The sequence below is a fragment of the Amblyomma mixtum genome, chromosome 3 (assembly GCF_055824585.1).
Source record: "Amblyomma mixtum isolate Tamu chromosome 3, ASM5582458v1, whole genome shotgun sequence".
NCBI classification, from domain to species: domain Eukaryota; kingdom Metazoa; phylum Arthropoda; class Arachnida; order Ixodida; family Ixodidae; genus Amblyomma; species Amblyomma mixtum.
Genome location: NC_143014.1, coordinates 50,986,932 through 50,999,742, shown reverse-complemented (window position 1 = coordinate 50,999,742; position 12,811 = coordinate 50,986,932). Strand labels below are relative to the sequence as shown.

The following is a 12,811-nucleotide window of genomic DNA, read 5'->3' as shown; positions in this document are numbered from 1 at the left end:
GAAAAAGGGAGAGACCGCGAGCAGATAAAGGAAATGCATGGAGGTATGCTGCATTGCTTAGTGCCAGTTTTGCTGAGATAGTTTTCAGGGTACTAGGATACGAGACCTGACAAAATAAAATAAATGCTCGTCTTCATATCCTCAAGGGTTCCGTTAATGTCCTTGTGAAATGTCTGCATCCTGACAAAGTAAAGGATGTGATGACAGTTATGAAGCCAGAATGTGTGGCGGTTATCCACAGATATTTTCAGGTTGCAGCAGCGAACACGTCAGGGAACGGCAAGGGTGGGCTCACCCTCGCTGCTGGACTTGATGGCGCTCTCCAGCCTGTTGAGTTCTTGCTCCACCTCCCTGAGTGAATATTCACGGCTCTCCGGGGGAGCGGCCACGCTGAGGCACGGGTCCGTCCCCAGGTAACTGCAGCTGAGCTGGCCCTGCTCCGAGAGCCTTACTATTGCCCCCTGCATGCTCCTGCAGACGTGGTAGATACAGGGAACCAGATACTAAGAAAGGCTGCTATCATTTTTCGTATTCATATCCGTATCGTACGTATTTTGCGACCTGTACAATTGCAACCGGAAATGTTCTAAGGATTCAATGCGGCCCGAACATCTGCAAACCAACCAACTAAGTTAGACCGAACCCATTCTACCATTGGAAGCCACACCTGGAAAGAGGGCAGAATTTTTTTGTCAAGCGAGCATAGTAAAGAACTGCCTTCACGTAAAATAGCTGAAAAAAACACTGCGGTCTTTCTTGAAGCATCCATGCCCACGCTTCCTTGACCCTTCTCTTCTAAAGTACCAAATCCCGGCAGGATCTCAACGCGACCACCGGCATGCTGATACCGTTCTGAGAATACTGGAACTTGGTGGACCGTCATATTCGTTTGCTATGGCCGAGAACAAATCATGCGCCATTCAGGCCGAGAACAAGTCACACCGGGTACAAGTCAAACGGTATTGGTGCGGAGGCCACATGGTAACTTTTAGCACCCAAGAAACTGCATTGTCATGCCCAAGCTGACTGCGTCCTTGAGGCCCCTTTCCTCACATATCTTTTTCGTTCAAAGTTTATTCAAAAGATGCAAAGCTTACAAATGCTTAAAAGTACACGAATAGATGCTTGACAGCTTCATAGATTTCATAAGGATTTCCTGAATCACTATCTTGCAAGCATCATTACCTTCGGTCATTGGTGGCAACTACAGTACAAGCAAGTAAATACTAACGTGGCTACAACTGTTTCTCCTTCAGAGACTGTACAGACACAACTATTATTCCCTAAAAGAGAAAACATTACTCCCTAGACGCTAACTGTCAAGGGACACCACCCGCACGTGCTGACTTTTTGTCGCAAGGTCTAAGAGGTACAGTCAGCCCCATTCAAGCGAACAGCATACTGGGGGCAGTGCCTTTGTGCTCTCAGCAAACTCGAAGCGGCAGCTTCGCCTTCTCTCCACCAGCTCGGGGCGCTGCATGCACACCTCTCATCAGGCGAGGTGCGCGGTGGCCTCGCGCTTCACGCGGTGCAAAACAAACCGCGCGGGAAGCGCTCCACGCGGCGTCGGAAAACAAGCCCACGTGTTTGCGCTCGTTGAAGCGAGCGAGGCCATGTCGGCTCACAGGGCAGCGTTCGCAAGTACACGCACGTGGCTCTGGGTTCTATCGCCACTCTGGCAGCGCCACTTGAGATGAAAGTGGTTCGTCACTTGTGGGTTCTAGTTTTTTAACTCATGCTCAAAGCACCTTCCTTGTTTTCGCGTATTTCTTAGTCTCATACGCCTAGGTGCACTAAGTTGGTCCAAACTTTTACGGCCACTCGGCGCCAAATATTTAATCCCCCCCCGAGAGAGAAGCTCAGGGCCAGTGTGGTTCCCGGAACACTGAGCAGCAAAAGCCGCCGACGGGAACCGCGCACCGCGTTGGCTGTTATCGTCTAAGCTTGTCGGCTGAGGGATTTTTAAGCTTAAGATCCTCATGGGACCCGTACTTCAATGATTTTGAACAGTACTTTAGAAAACTGGGAGCTCATATTGTGTCCATCTAAAAAGTAAAAGTCTATGCGAGCAACCTCACGATCCTCGAGCCGCTGAACGTGGTTGTTACTACGCAGATTCATCGTTGCGCACGTCAAGAGAAACTGCCGCAGCCGTGCCGGTGTTCACTGAAGGATGACCGAAGTTATCTCAGAAAGGGTCACCGAACGGTGCGCAGTTAATGGTTCCCAGAGGTAGAAAAACATTTCTCTTGCGCGAAGTCGCGTGCGAGTTTCTCCAGCTTTAATCGGATTATTAGGCGCATTAGCTGATTGGTTCCAGTATGACATCTACGGCACGTGATTTCAGCTGCGATTTCAGCACAACAAACGTGTTCTCATTAAGTGTCAACAAACTAGTCGCAATGTCGGATACGCAGACCTCTGACCTCGAAGACAATTAATGACGCGATACACAACTCTTCACAGCATCAACCGTAGACGTCCTTGACTAACCAGTGGAGCTTCTGAACAAGAAAGGGGAAAGGCTCAGGGTGCTTGCAAGCACCCTGAGGCTTTCCATTCTCTTGTTCACTTGTTGTCTTGTTCACTTTGCGTCGCTGTCCGGCCCGAGGGCAGCGACGCCTACAAACGACGTGACGTCAGCTACACCGGTGGTACCAACGCCACAGCAGCTTCACCCCCTCCCACTGTGCCAGAGAAGACCATGCCGGGAACACACGTGACGAAATATAATCACGAAGCATTTCGCGGAATATCGGATAGATTATCTCACACCACTCCCTCGACTGAATTCAAACGACGGGACAGGCAAGCGCGAACCCGAAACAGGAGGACGAGAACCTAAGACAGGGGGTGGTTCTGAGTTCGATTCCCGGACCAGGGTGAATTTTTCTTCAACTGCAAAGTTCCCGAGAAAGCTGCATAACTTTCCCTTGTAGCCGACTGGCAGTGCTCAGTTTTACTTCTTAATTTGTTCTTCCACTTGTACATTTAGTTTCTTCTTCTTGCGATTATGTTCCTGCATGTACGTTTCTTCCGCCACCTTGTCAAAATCCCGGAAACGAGATTCCAGCAATAAAAATTCATAGGGACAGATAATTACGTTATGTGTTGGCAACGCGATAGCATTAGAAACTGTTGATGCCTTACCGGAAGTGACGCCACTTCCGGTGGCGTCCCTTCCCTCTTTGCAAAGAGCAAACTTTATGACCGACGATAGATTTTTTTGCTGTTGAAGCTTTTACTGCTAGCGCCTTAGTAAATGAATGAGTAAATGCACGTCCGTTTTCCCTTGACTCTTGCCGGGAATCTCTGGCTGCAAGCTTCTCGGCACTGCAGCCTTGAGGAAAAGCGTGCCTGCCTTTACATCATCCACTGTGCGATTGGCAAGTTTCTGTCTAGTATTTCTATTATTTTGCCCTTTATGCGTTCCCTATAAAGCGTTTTCCCCGGGCTTCGTTGAACTCCACGTAGAGGCGTATGTCATCGCGCTTTCCGCGCTTAAAAAATGGCACACTAAAATTCGCCTCAATGCGCACAGCTTACGTCTACTCCGCACGCTTGACGTTATTGCGGAAAAGCCAAGTTAGGCACGTAGGCAGAGGGATTGCGAGAATGACAAAATTAAGAGTCAAAATTCCTCGTATCTCAATCTTTACTTATTACTTGTTTATACTCTTTTTCTGTCGCTAAATATTCTGTCATGCCCTGTTAAACCACCCGTATGCTTTAGAATGTGCTGAACTGGTTGCTGCTATACGCTTTAATTCCGAATGGAATAAAAGAAATGTACTCTTAACATTTTTACAACTATTTTACGTAAAAGTGGCAAGCCCGAAGGCTTCATATGCCATCTACTACTGTCTGAAACAAAGGTGCTCAAATAAACAAAGTATTTTTTTAACACTGCTCGAGGGTGATGTCCGCATAAAACAAATAATGTGCTTGCTGTGAATTAATGCGTCACTGCGCTCAGAAGTGAGTGCTTCTTGTTCTCTGTATTTTTTCGCTGCTGTATAAGCCACCTCAACTGTTCAAAGTTACTATATACTGAGCATTTACCGATTGCTGCGTAATTACTCAGCAGCAGGTTGCGCGCACTTAGAAATGGGAAGAGAAAGTCGACAAACTCTTCGGTACAAGCACTTGCTCTTTGAGTTTCCACCTCGCATACTAATTTTTCCGTCCTTTTTGTTTTGTATCGGCTCAATGAGCTGCTGCGCAGCGGGTGTCCGAACTCGTGACGGTGATTGGGTCTACTAAGCCGCAGCATGCGCCGCTAGCGACTCCAAAACACCAGACGCGGATGCCAACGACACAAGATGCGCCACGAAATCCGAGCCCTACGCATATAGAAAGCGCGCACATCCGTCGAATCCGGATACGTGACCCTGGCAGCCCTCCCAAAACACTAAACACGGTGTGCGCATGCGCGGAAAGAGGGCGCAAATGCGTACTGTATCGTGGTCCTGGCGAGAGCAATCGGAGCCGACGAGAGCTGGGCTGCCCACTTGAGAACGGTATCGTGGTAGACGAGCAGCGTGCTCCTCTGCGTCGCCATTAGCAGCATCAGGCTGCCCTCGGTGGCTGCGTGGGCAAAAAGAAGGGCGTCGCATTGAGCTCAACCATGCACTCGGCGCACCATTGAGGCAGAGCGTACGTCTGAGATTAGAGTCGGAGCGCCGTGATCAACGCGTAGAGCATGAAACACACTGGGAACAGCGGCGCAGGCCCGCAGGATAGCAGAAGCTATCGCAGTCCTGGTCTGAGGACCCCGCCCACGAGGGCAGGTCTCCCTGTCTCCCGCTTCTGTGCAGCGGCGAAAGCACACACGACTGCTTTGACGTTTATGTACGGCACTCGTCCCTGAGACTTTCGTTCACTGAACAAGGACAGCCACGTGATGGGTCCACTAATCAGGCGAGCGCTTTTCTGTTCTCCTCCGTCACAGGAAAGAAGACGCAGCAATCGATGCAGTGACATGCAAAACCTTGCTGTAACAAAAGTAAGTGACAACAAGTTACGAGAAGAGCAGACAGCCGGAACAAGCTGAGCGTAAAATCGGGATCGTAAAGTCAGACATGGGTTGGCGTTGGAAAAAGCGGAAGATGGAAAGCTATTTCTACCGTCGCCCGCCCCCATCAGCCTCTTCAATGCATTGCGGGTGCCGTAAAGCAACGGGAAACGAAAAGCGACGGTGGCAGCACGTTCTTGTAGGGAATCGGCTAGGCTCCTCAGCAAAGCACAGCCCAGCGGTAATGGACCTTCAAAGTTCTGACTTCTGCTTCCAAGTCCAGATAGGACTCGGAAGCAGAAGTCAGAACTTTGGCTCGGACTCAGGACTCGGAAGCTAGGTAGCCTGGCCAGCCAAACGTTAGTGCAAATAGCAAATACCAAAGGCTGACAGGAACGCCAACGCGCAGACTTCAGACGAGCGCAAGTGCCTATTCATTATAAAATACTTCTGATCCAAGTTGCTGCAAGCTGACTAGGCACTTATCTCTTTTGTATACAGGGCGATTTTCTCGTCCGCATACAAGTGTGTGGTGTGGAAGCTACTTTTCGTGCGGAACAAAGTGACCTGACGAGGTAATGCTTGCCAAGTGCCATTGTCATGTCTTCTATCAGAGCCGAACTAATCAACGCGGATAATCGAAAGCATTCTGAATAATTCCTTTTTGAGTGGCAACAACGGTAGAGAAGCAAATCTACCTCGATGATGTTTTGTTTTAATCGCCATTAAACCATCCGTCGCCATCCGGGTAGCAGATGAATTAGCGCCTGAAACACGTTACTGAAAGTAAAACGCTCGCATTAACTTATTTTTCCATTACTGTTCTATATGTGATTATTAATCAATTGGACATCATTTCAGTGCAAACACCAAGACTTCACTTACAACTTGGGTAGGGAAAGAAACACGCCGCTGTGAAATCCAGCATCTTCAAAAAATGAAGTTCACCACTTGGTTTAAACGCGAAAAATGTGTGTTCACCTGAAAGGCAAAAAAATGCAATGACTGGGGCGCTCATTTGGTTTATAAGCCTTCGCGGTGACCATACACGCTGTAATTACCTAAAACTAGTATGAGTGTTGGGCAATTCGGAAAAGTTGCCACCTTTATGTCGAGTGCCTCTTCACCAATTGAAACAGACCAGTCTGCCTATGGAAGAAGTGATAACGTACAAACAGTGAATGCGTACTTGTTTGTTGTTTTGTGTGCCCCGGGATTTATGTGGGGTAACTTACGACTACACGTTTTCCTTTCTGGAGCCCGTCGGCGTCGTCTGACGGTTTCTTGGACGCTTCAGTAGCCACAGCCAATGTCTGAAATCTAGATCGAAGCATAATAAAGTTCGTGTTAGCTGCGAATTTTTTTCTTAATGAATAGGCGAACTCGACTAAATGAGCGCTACGTTAGCGCTAGCTTATCCCCGTGGACATTGTAGTTCTTTAACCCTGCAAAAAACATTCATTCCACATAACACGCGTTCGGAAATAGGGCAGTAGGCAGAATTTTCCAGGGTCAGAAACGTCTCCAGGTTTCCTAAACTAACTTCTAGTCACGTGTAGTGACCGCCAGCATACGGTATTTCAGAGAGCATCAATAATTATACTTTTGAAGGACCGCTGTACACGATTTACCCAAAAACCGTGCGCCATCTGCTCACTCACACACACACACACACACACACGCACGCATGCATGCTGGTACTGTAAGCAACGAATGAAACGTGAACAAAATAACCATGAAGTAAAAAAAAAGTCGGCAGAGAAACGTAACACTACTTACATGTGGAAATGCGAATGTATGTCAATGACGCAAGACATATTGGTTGAAGTTTGAGAACACAGTTTATTTCAGGCGATCAGTCTTCTTTTCTTTTTTTTTTCAAAGTATGACACCTCCTACACACACGCGCGTACCTATATGACACCACCCGAAACGCTGTACGACGAACGAACTAAATAGTGGTTTTCAGAGGAAAGGAAATGGTGCAGTAACTGTCTCATTTCTTGGCGGACACCTCAACCGTGCCGTTGCATCCCAATTTCGATACGAAAGTCTGGGAAGGCATACAATTGAAGGCGCATATGTCGTCGGTTAGAATCCCTGTCGCAAGCTAGCCTCCAACTTGACTAGCGCATGTAAGCTATATGCAACAAAAATCACGGAAAGCTGTGTCAGCCGCCTGTAGGAAAGTGCTGGCAGGAGTGAAATGAAAGACATGCGTTCGTGGTGCACGCATTAATTACCATTTCGCGTGCTTTGTTGTGAGTGCGGAGAACGCTTTTATAAAACTGCCATAGTGAAATATATATATATATATATATATATATATATATATATATATATATATAACGTGGCGGCCAGCCGAAGAATGAGGCGTGATGAACCATGAACAAGAGATGATTTAATGGCCGCTGACCTAGCGCAAGCGCTCCATCCCGCGCCACTGCCAGCTTCGCCTTCTTAACATTACCCGGGGCCACCGAGCGATCGTCCCGATCGTAAACAGAAGACGTCAATGAAGGGATGGGCGAAACGGTGATGGACTTCCAGGTTAGAAAGAAGTGGCAAAGGGGTGAAGTGCTGGCCGCCACAGTGGATGAGATGATCGAAGGATGAGTCCCGGTCCACGAAGCATCCGGGCCGGAGGGTGCCAAGATCTGACGGCCGAGGTCCTTTGGACGCACCGGACGGCAGGGGCAGGGGGGTGGTGTCTTCACGTGTGGGTCTTGGGTCGGTCTCCGGTCGGTCTTGAGTCGGTCTTGGGTCGGTCTTGGGGCGGTCTTGGGGCGGTCGCGTCATTAAGGTCGCTGTCGTCAGTGCATCGTGTCCTGTGGTCCGGGCGGGGGACGGGCTGGGGTGAGCGGCGAGGTCGGTTCAGGTCGGGCGGGCTGGGGCACGGCCGGGCGGCGCGGACCAGGTACTCACGCCCGACGTCCACGGCAGGCGCAGGATGCCGAAGCTCCGGGACCAGGATGGTGATGAAGGGACCCCAGCACTTCACACCAAATCCACCAAATCACACCGGGTAATGTTAAGAAGAAGACGAAGCTGGCAGTGGCGCGGGACGGAGCGCTCGCTTTAGGCCAGCGGCCATTAAATCATCTCTTGTTCATGGTTCAACACGCCTCATTCTTCGGCAGGTCGCCACGTTACAATATATATATATATATATATATATATATATATATATATATATATATATATATATATATATATATATATATATATATATATATAGGTTGCGAAATCAAAGTACTTGACTGCTTACAAGAGGATATAGCGAAGTATACGCTTCGTTAAAGGAAACATATTTATTCGACTCGACGTGTCGATCGGAAGACCGATCTTCTTCAGGAGCGTATACTTCGTTATATATATATATATATATATATATATATATATATATATATATATATATATTAGTTTAGTTTATGGGGTTTAACGTCCCAAAGCGACTGGAGGCTATGAGAGACGCCGTAGTGAAGGGCTCCGGAAATTTCGACCACCTGGGGTTCTTTAACGTGCACTGACATCGCACAGCACACGGGCCTCTAGAATTTCTCCTCCAAAGAAATTCTAGCCGCCGCGGCCGGGATCGAACTCGCGTCTTTTGGGTCAGCAGCCGAGCACCATAGCCACTGAGCCACCGCGGCGGCATATATATATATATATATATATATATATATATATATATATATATATATATATATATATATATATATATATATATATATATATATATATATATATATATATATATATATATAGCCGCCGCGGTGGCTCAGCGGTTATGGTGCTCGGCTGCTGACCCGAAAGACGCGGGTTCGATCCCGGCCGCGGCGGCTGGAATTTCTTTGGAGGAGAAATTCTAGAGGCCCGTGTACTGTGCGATGTCAGTGCACGTTAAAGAACCCCAGGTGGTCGAAATTTCCGGAGCCCTTCACTACGGCGTCTCTCATAGCCTTAGTCGCTTTGGGACGTTAAACCCCATAAACCAAACCAAACCATATATATATATATATATATATATATATATATATATATATATATATATATATATATATATATATATATATATATATATATATATGAAGCCCTACGTTTATGAAACTTTTCGCGCATGTCCGGCGATTTAAAATTTCATTGAAATTAACATTACTAAATTATTTTACTTGCTGTAAGAAAGAGTTCGGGTTTGCTGCCCCAGCGGCTATAGCGCCGACGAAGGAGAGGAAGAAGACAGAAGACGAAGCTAACGAAGCTCGGGTGCGCGCTTGCGAACGCTGGCCTGCTGAGCAGCACCGCTCAAACAAAGACTAGCCGTCCACACTAATTGTGCGAGTCGTCTCATTACATTGCACGAAATAAAGAATACTCGTGCTACGACCGTCAGCAATGTTGGTTGAATTTCGTTCATGCGGAAAGTACCAGTTTGTATGCTGTATTTTTTTAACTGTTGTCTCGCTCTGCGCCCTGTGTACAATTTCATGTCGAGCTGTTCGGCAGTAGACGCCAAATAAAATCTCCAGCATTGTTCACACTTTAATACCTGGCAAAACATCAATTCCATTCCCAAGAGACAAAACAAATGCACTGTGTTTCCGTGCCTAGAACGGCCGCGTGCACCAAACAGTGGTAGCGTGTACGCACCTAAAATTTTCCAGGTGAAAAGCCGTGTTCACGGTCACGAAGGAATCCGTTTTCGAGACGTACGCAAGAGGACCCGGCAGCAGAAATTCTGGCAGGTAGCGCGCAAACGCAAAGTTCTCCTGCTCGAAAAACGTCAAAGAGCCATCCACACCTTGCACGCACAGAAAGTCCTGGCCTGACGAGAGAAACAAAAAAAAAAAAAGAAAAGCGCGTCACACTGATGCGAGACGTTCACAGGGGTCGGACGTGCGTCTCGTGTTCACTCGCCTTTGACGCCGCCGAAGGACCCAGCCACGCAGCAAAAGGAAGGCGCACTGAGGGAGTGTTCGTACATGAGGCCCAGCTTGTACTGCGTCCCGGGCTCCGCTTCGCCGGTGTCACCTTGAGAGGGAAGGGAACCTCGTTCGAATTAGCACCCACGAGGGAACTGCGGAAAGGCGGGCGGAAATGCAGCGCAAAGAATGCAGGGAAGTGCAGTGCAAAAAGCCAGCCGGCACAGCCTATTTAAGGTATAATCAACGCGATTGCGCACACTACTCGTGATGTGTCGCGCAGGGTGGAAAAGACTGGCCAGAGAACCGTCGCCAGTGTCGTGTTTTCAGCCAGGAACCACCTGAGTTGTCTTTGCAAGGACAATATGGCCACGTTACATCTGATACGATTCACGTTTCCGCGTGTGGATTCGTTTACATGAAGGTTAGACAGGACGGTGTCTTTATGATCGTTTTTTGGACAGCATCCGCCAACTCTGCGTTTATTCACAGGCAGAGTAACCTAGCTCTGCACTGCCGCGCGGGTGGTGTCCGGCCAGTTCTCGACTCGTGCGCAGTTGTAAGGCGATACGGGCCGTACACTGATAACCACACGAGGGAGATTTGCGAGCACTCGCGATAAGACAGAGGGTGTCCGCTTTCTTTAGCACACCGTCAGAGGCGCCGTCAGGAACAGACCTTCTGGTGACAAGACGAGAGTTCAGTAATTGAAGTGTCCGATGTTTCCAGTTTTATACTAATGGGAACTCCTATTTTACTGTCACTGATTGTTTTGAAGCCCTTCCATCTTTCATTACACAGCTGCCAAGCTAAGATAGGTTGCTGTGACATAATGCAGCTCAGGTGATATAGTGAGTGCTCGGGTGTCTGTTCTGCAATAAAGGAAGCAAAACAAAAAAAAAGAAAGCTTGAATATCTGTTCTGTTTTCGTCTGTGTTTTTTCCGCTCTTTTACCATGACTCGTCATGAGCCAACTCGCCCTACGCTACATCTTTCTGCTATTGTTTCTTTGTTTAACCCCTTGTTCTTTATTGTCTTCTTCCTTCTCTTTCTTTTACATTCTCTATTTTTCGTTTTTTGTTTCCTAACAAAGGATAGGCCGCCTCGGTGGCTCAGTGGTTATGGCGCTCGGCTACTGACCCGAAAGACGCGGGTTCGACCTCGGCCGCGGCGGTTGCATTTTGATGGAGGCGAAATGCTAGGCCCCGTGTGCCGTGCGATGTTAGTGCAGGACAAAGAACTCCAGGTGGTCGAAATTTCGAGAGCCCTTCACTACGGTGGCCCTCATACCCTGAGTCACTTTGGGACATTAAACTCTCATAATCCAAACCTTAACAAAGGATAGAGTCGGTAAGTATTTTATTCTCAATCCATGCCCAATCAACTGAGCCATGCCCGCTCTCATTATTTCGGAATCCCTGAACGGAGTACTAATCTTTGCGCATCTAGGTACCTGGAAACACTGAGTCCACAACGCAGGAGTTTTGGGGATTCCCAGATGTCACCAATAAATGCTACTAGAACGCTGCTACCTATCCCGTTCTGCGTCCGTTGTCCTACGCAGTGAGTTGCAGGGGTATACGATACAACAACAGCTGCAGCTGCAGTTTTTCACCAGTTTCTGCTAAAAGCATATTTCGACAGAAGAAGCTGAAAGCGCCGAGGCGTCGACATCAGAAAGACGCAACCAGATGAGCGAAAGGCGCGCTTAAACGAAACATGATGAAGAAAACCATCACCTGTGAGACTGTGCACAGAAATTCTTCGTGGATGCAAAGCAGCAATGAAGAGTTTGTCAGATCCGCTGGAAGAAATTAGGAGAGAGCAAAAGAAAAAAAAGACAGAAAGAACAGCTGTCGCTCACTTTGCAACGCATGAATACAGTTTCAATCCGTTTCTTGCATTTCGTACACTGCTATTACCATGCCTTCTCTGCATGGTCGTTGCGCTTGACGCGTCCGTTTTCAGCTCCCAATGAGGGACTTCACAGTAGGCTACACGACTGTTGATGAAAATGCTTTGCGGCTAAAAAATATTACGCCGTAGCCCCTTTCAAGGCACTGTACTGTGCGCAACTAACAAAAAAAAAAAACTTGGGGCCTCCTTAACTACATTCTTATCTACATGCGATAGCATTTATGCTGCCCACTGTGGTGTCTAGAATGACTGTTCAATGCTCTTCTTGTGATTTTCCCGCCAAAACTCCGGTTGGAACCACTTTCATTGCTCTTATATGGTATACGTGAGTCACCACCTTCTAGAATGTTCGAGTACCTTCCATTGGATCATATAAGATTATACTAATACAACCTACTAATTCACCTTCATCCATTTTCTGGTGTGGGCCTACTTCCGCGGCCCCGCCGCGTTGGCTCAGTGGTTACGGTACTCGGCTGCTGACACGAAAGACGCGGATTCGATCCCTGCCGTGGTGGCCGAATTTCGATGGAGGCGAAATTCTAGAGGCCCGTGCACTGTGCGATGGCAGTGCACGTTAAAGAACCCCAGGTGGCCGAAATTTCCGGAGCCCTCCACCACGGCGTCCCTCATAGCCTGAGTCGTTTTGGAACGTTCAACCCCGATAAACCAAACCAAACCTACTTCCAGAATATTGGGGGGTCCTTAGGAATTGGGGTGGTCCAACTTCTAAGTTTTGGGGGTCCTCTCATTTTAAACATTGGCGGTGCCCTCTTATTGGTCCACTGGTGGTCACCCGGTGTTGTTGACGCCACGGACCTCTCGATCGCATTCATAGATCGCGGGGAGTCCTCAAACCCGAACTGGCGCAGTGATGTAGCGGTTAAGCGACGCGCCACTGCCTCAGCAGGTGGCAGTTTCAAACACAGCCGCCGGTGGTGCTTGTGAGAACCAGGCT

The 12,811-nt window shown here is 48.1% G+C and overlaps 1 protein-coding gene across 3 annotated transcripts in view; it reads right to left on the bottom strand.

Moving 5' to 3' along the window:
• The window catches only part of BBS9 (Bardet-Biedl syndrome 9), a 42,715-nt gene that overhangs the window by 16,700 nt on the left and 13,204 nt on the right, over positions 1–12,811 (bottom strand). For all 3 annotated transcript variants that reach the window (XM_089579138.1, XM_089579140.1, XM_089579139.1), the window contains 8 exons: positions 11,676–11,740; positions 9,932–10,045; positions 9,665–9,839; positions 6,250–6,334; positions 6,076–6,163; positions 5,900–5,995; positions 4,458–4,587; positions 296–471 (listed from right to left, as the gene is read on the bottom strand). In XM_089579138.1, coding sequence (XP_089435264.1) covers positions 296–471; positions 4,458–4,587; positions 5,900–5,995; positions 6,076–6,163; positions 6,250–6,334; positions 9,665–9,839; positions 9,932–10,045; positions 11,676–11,740 — 929 coding nt within the window. The remainder of the gene's footprint in view (positions 1–295; positions 472–4,457; positions 4,588–5,899; positions 5,996–6,075; positions 6,164–6,249; positions 6,335–9,664; positions 9,840–9,931; positions 10,046–11,675; positions 11,741–12,811) is intronic.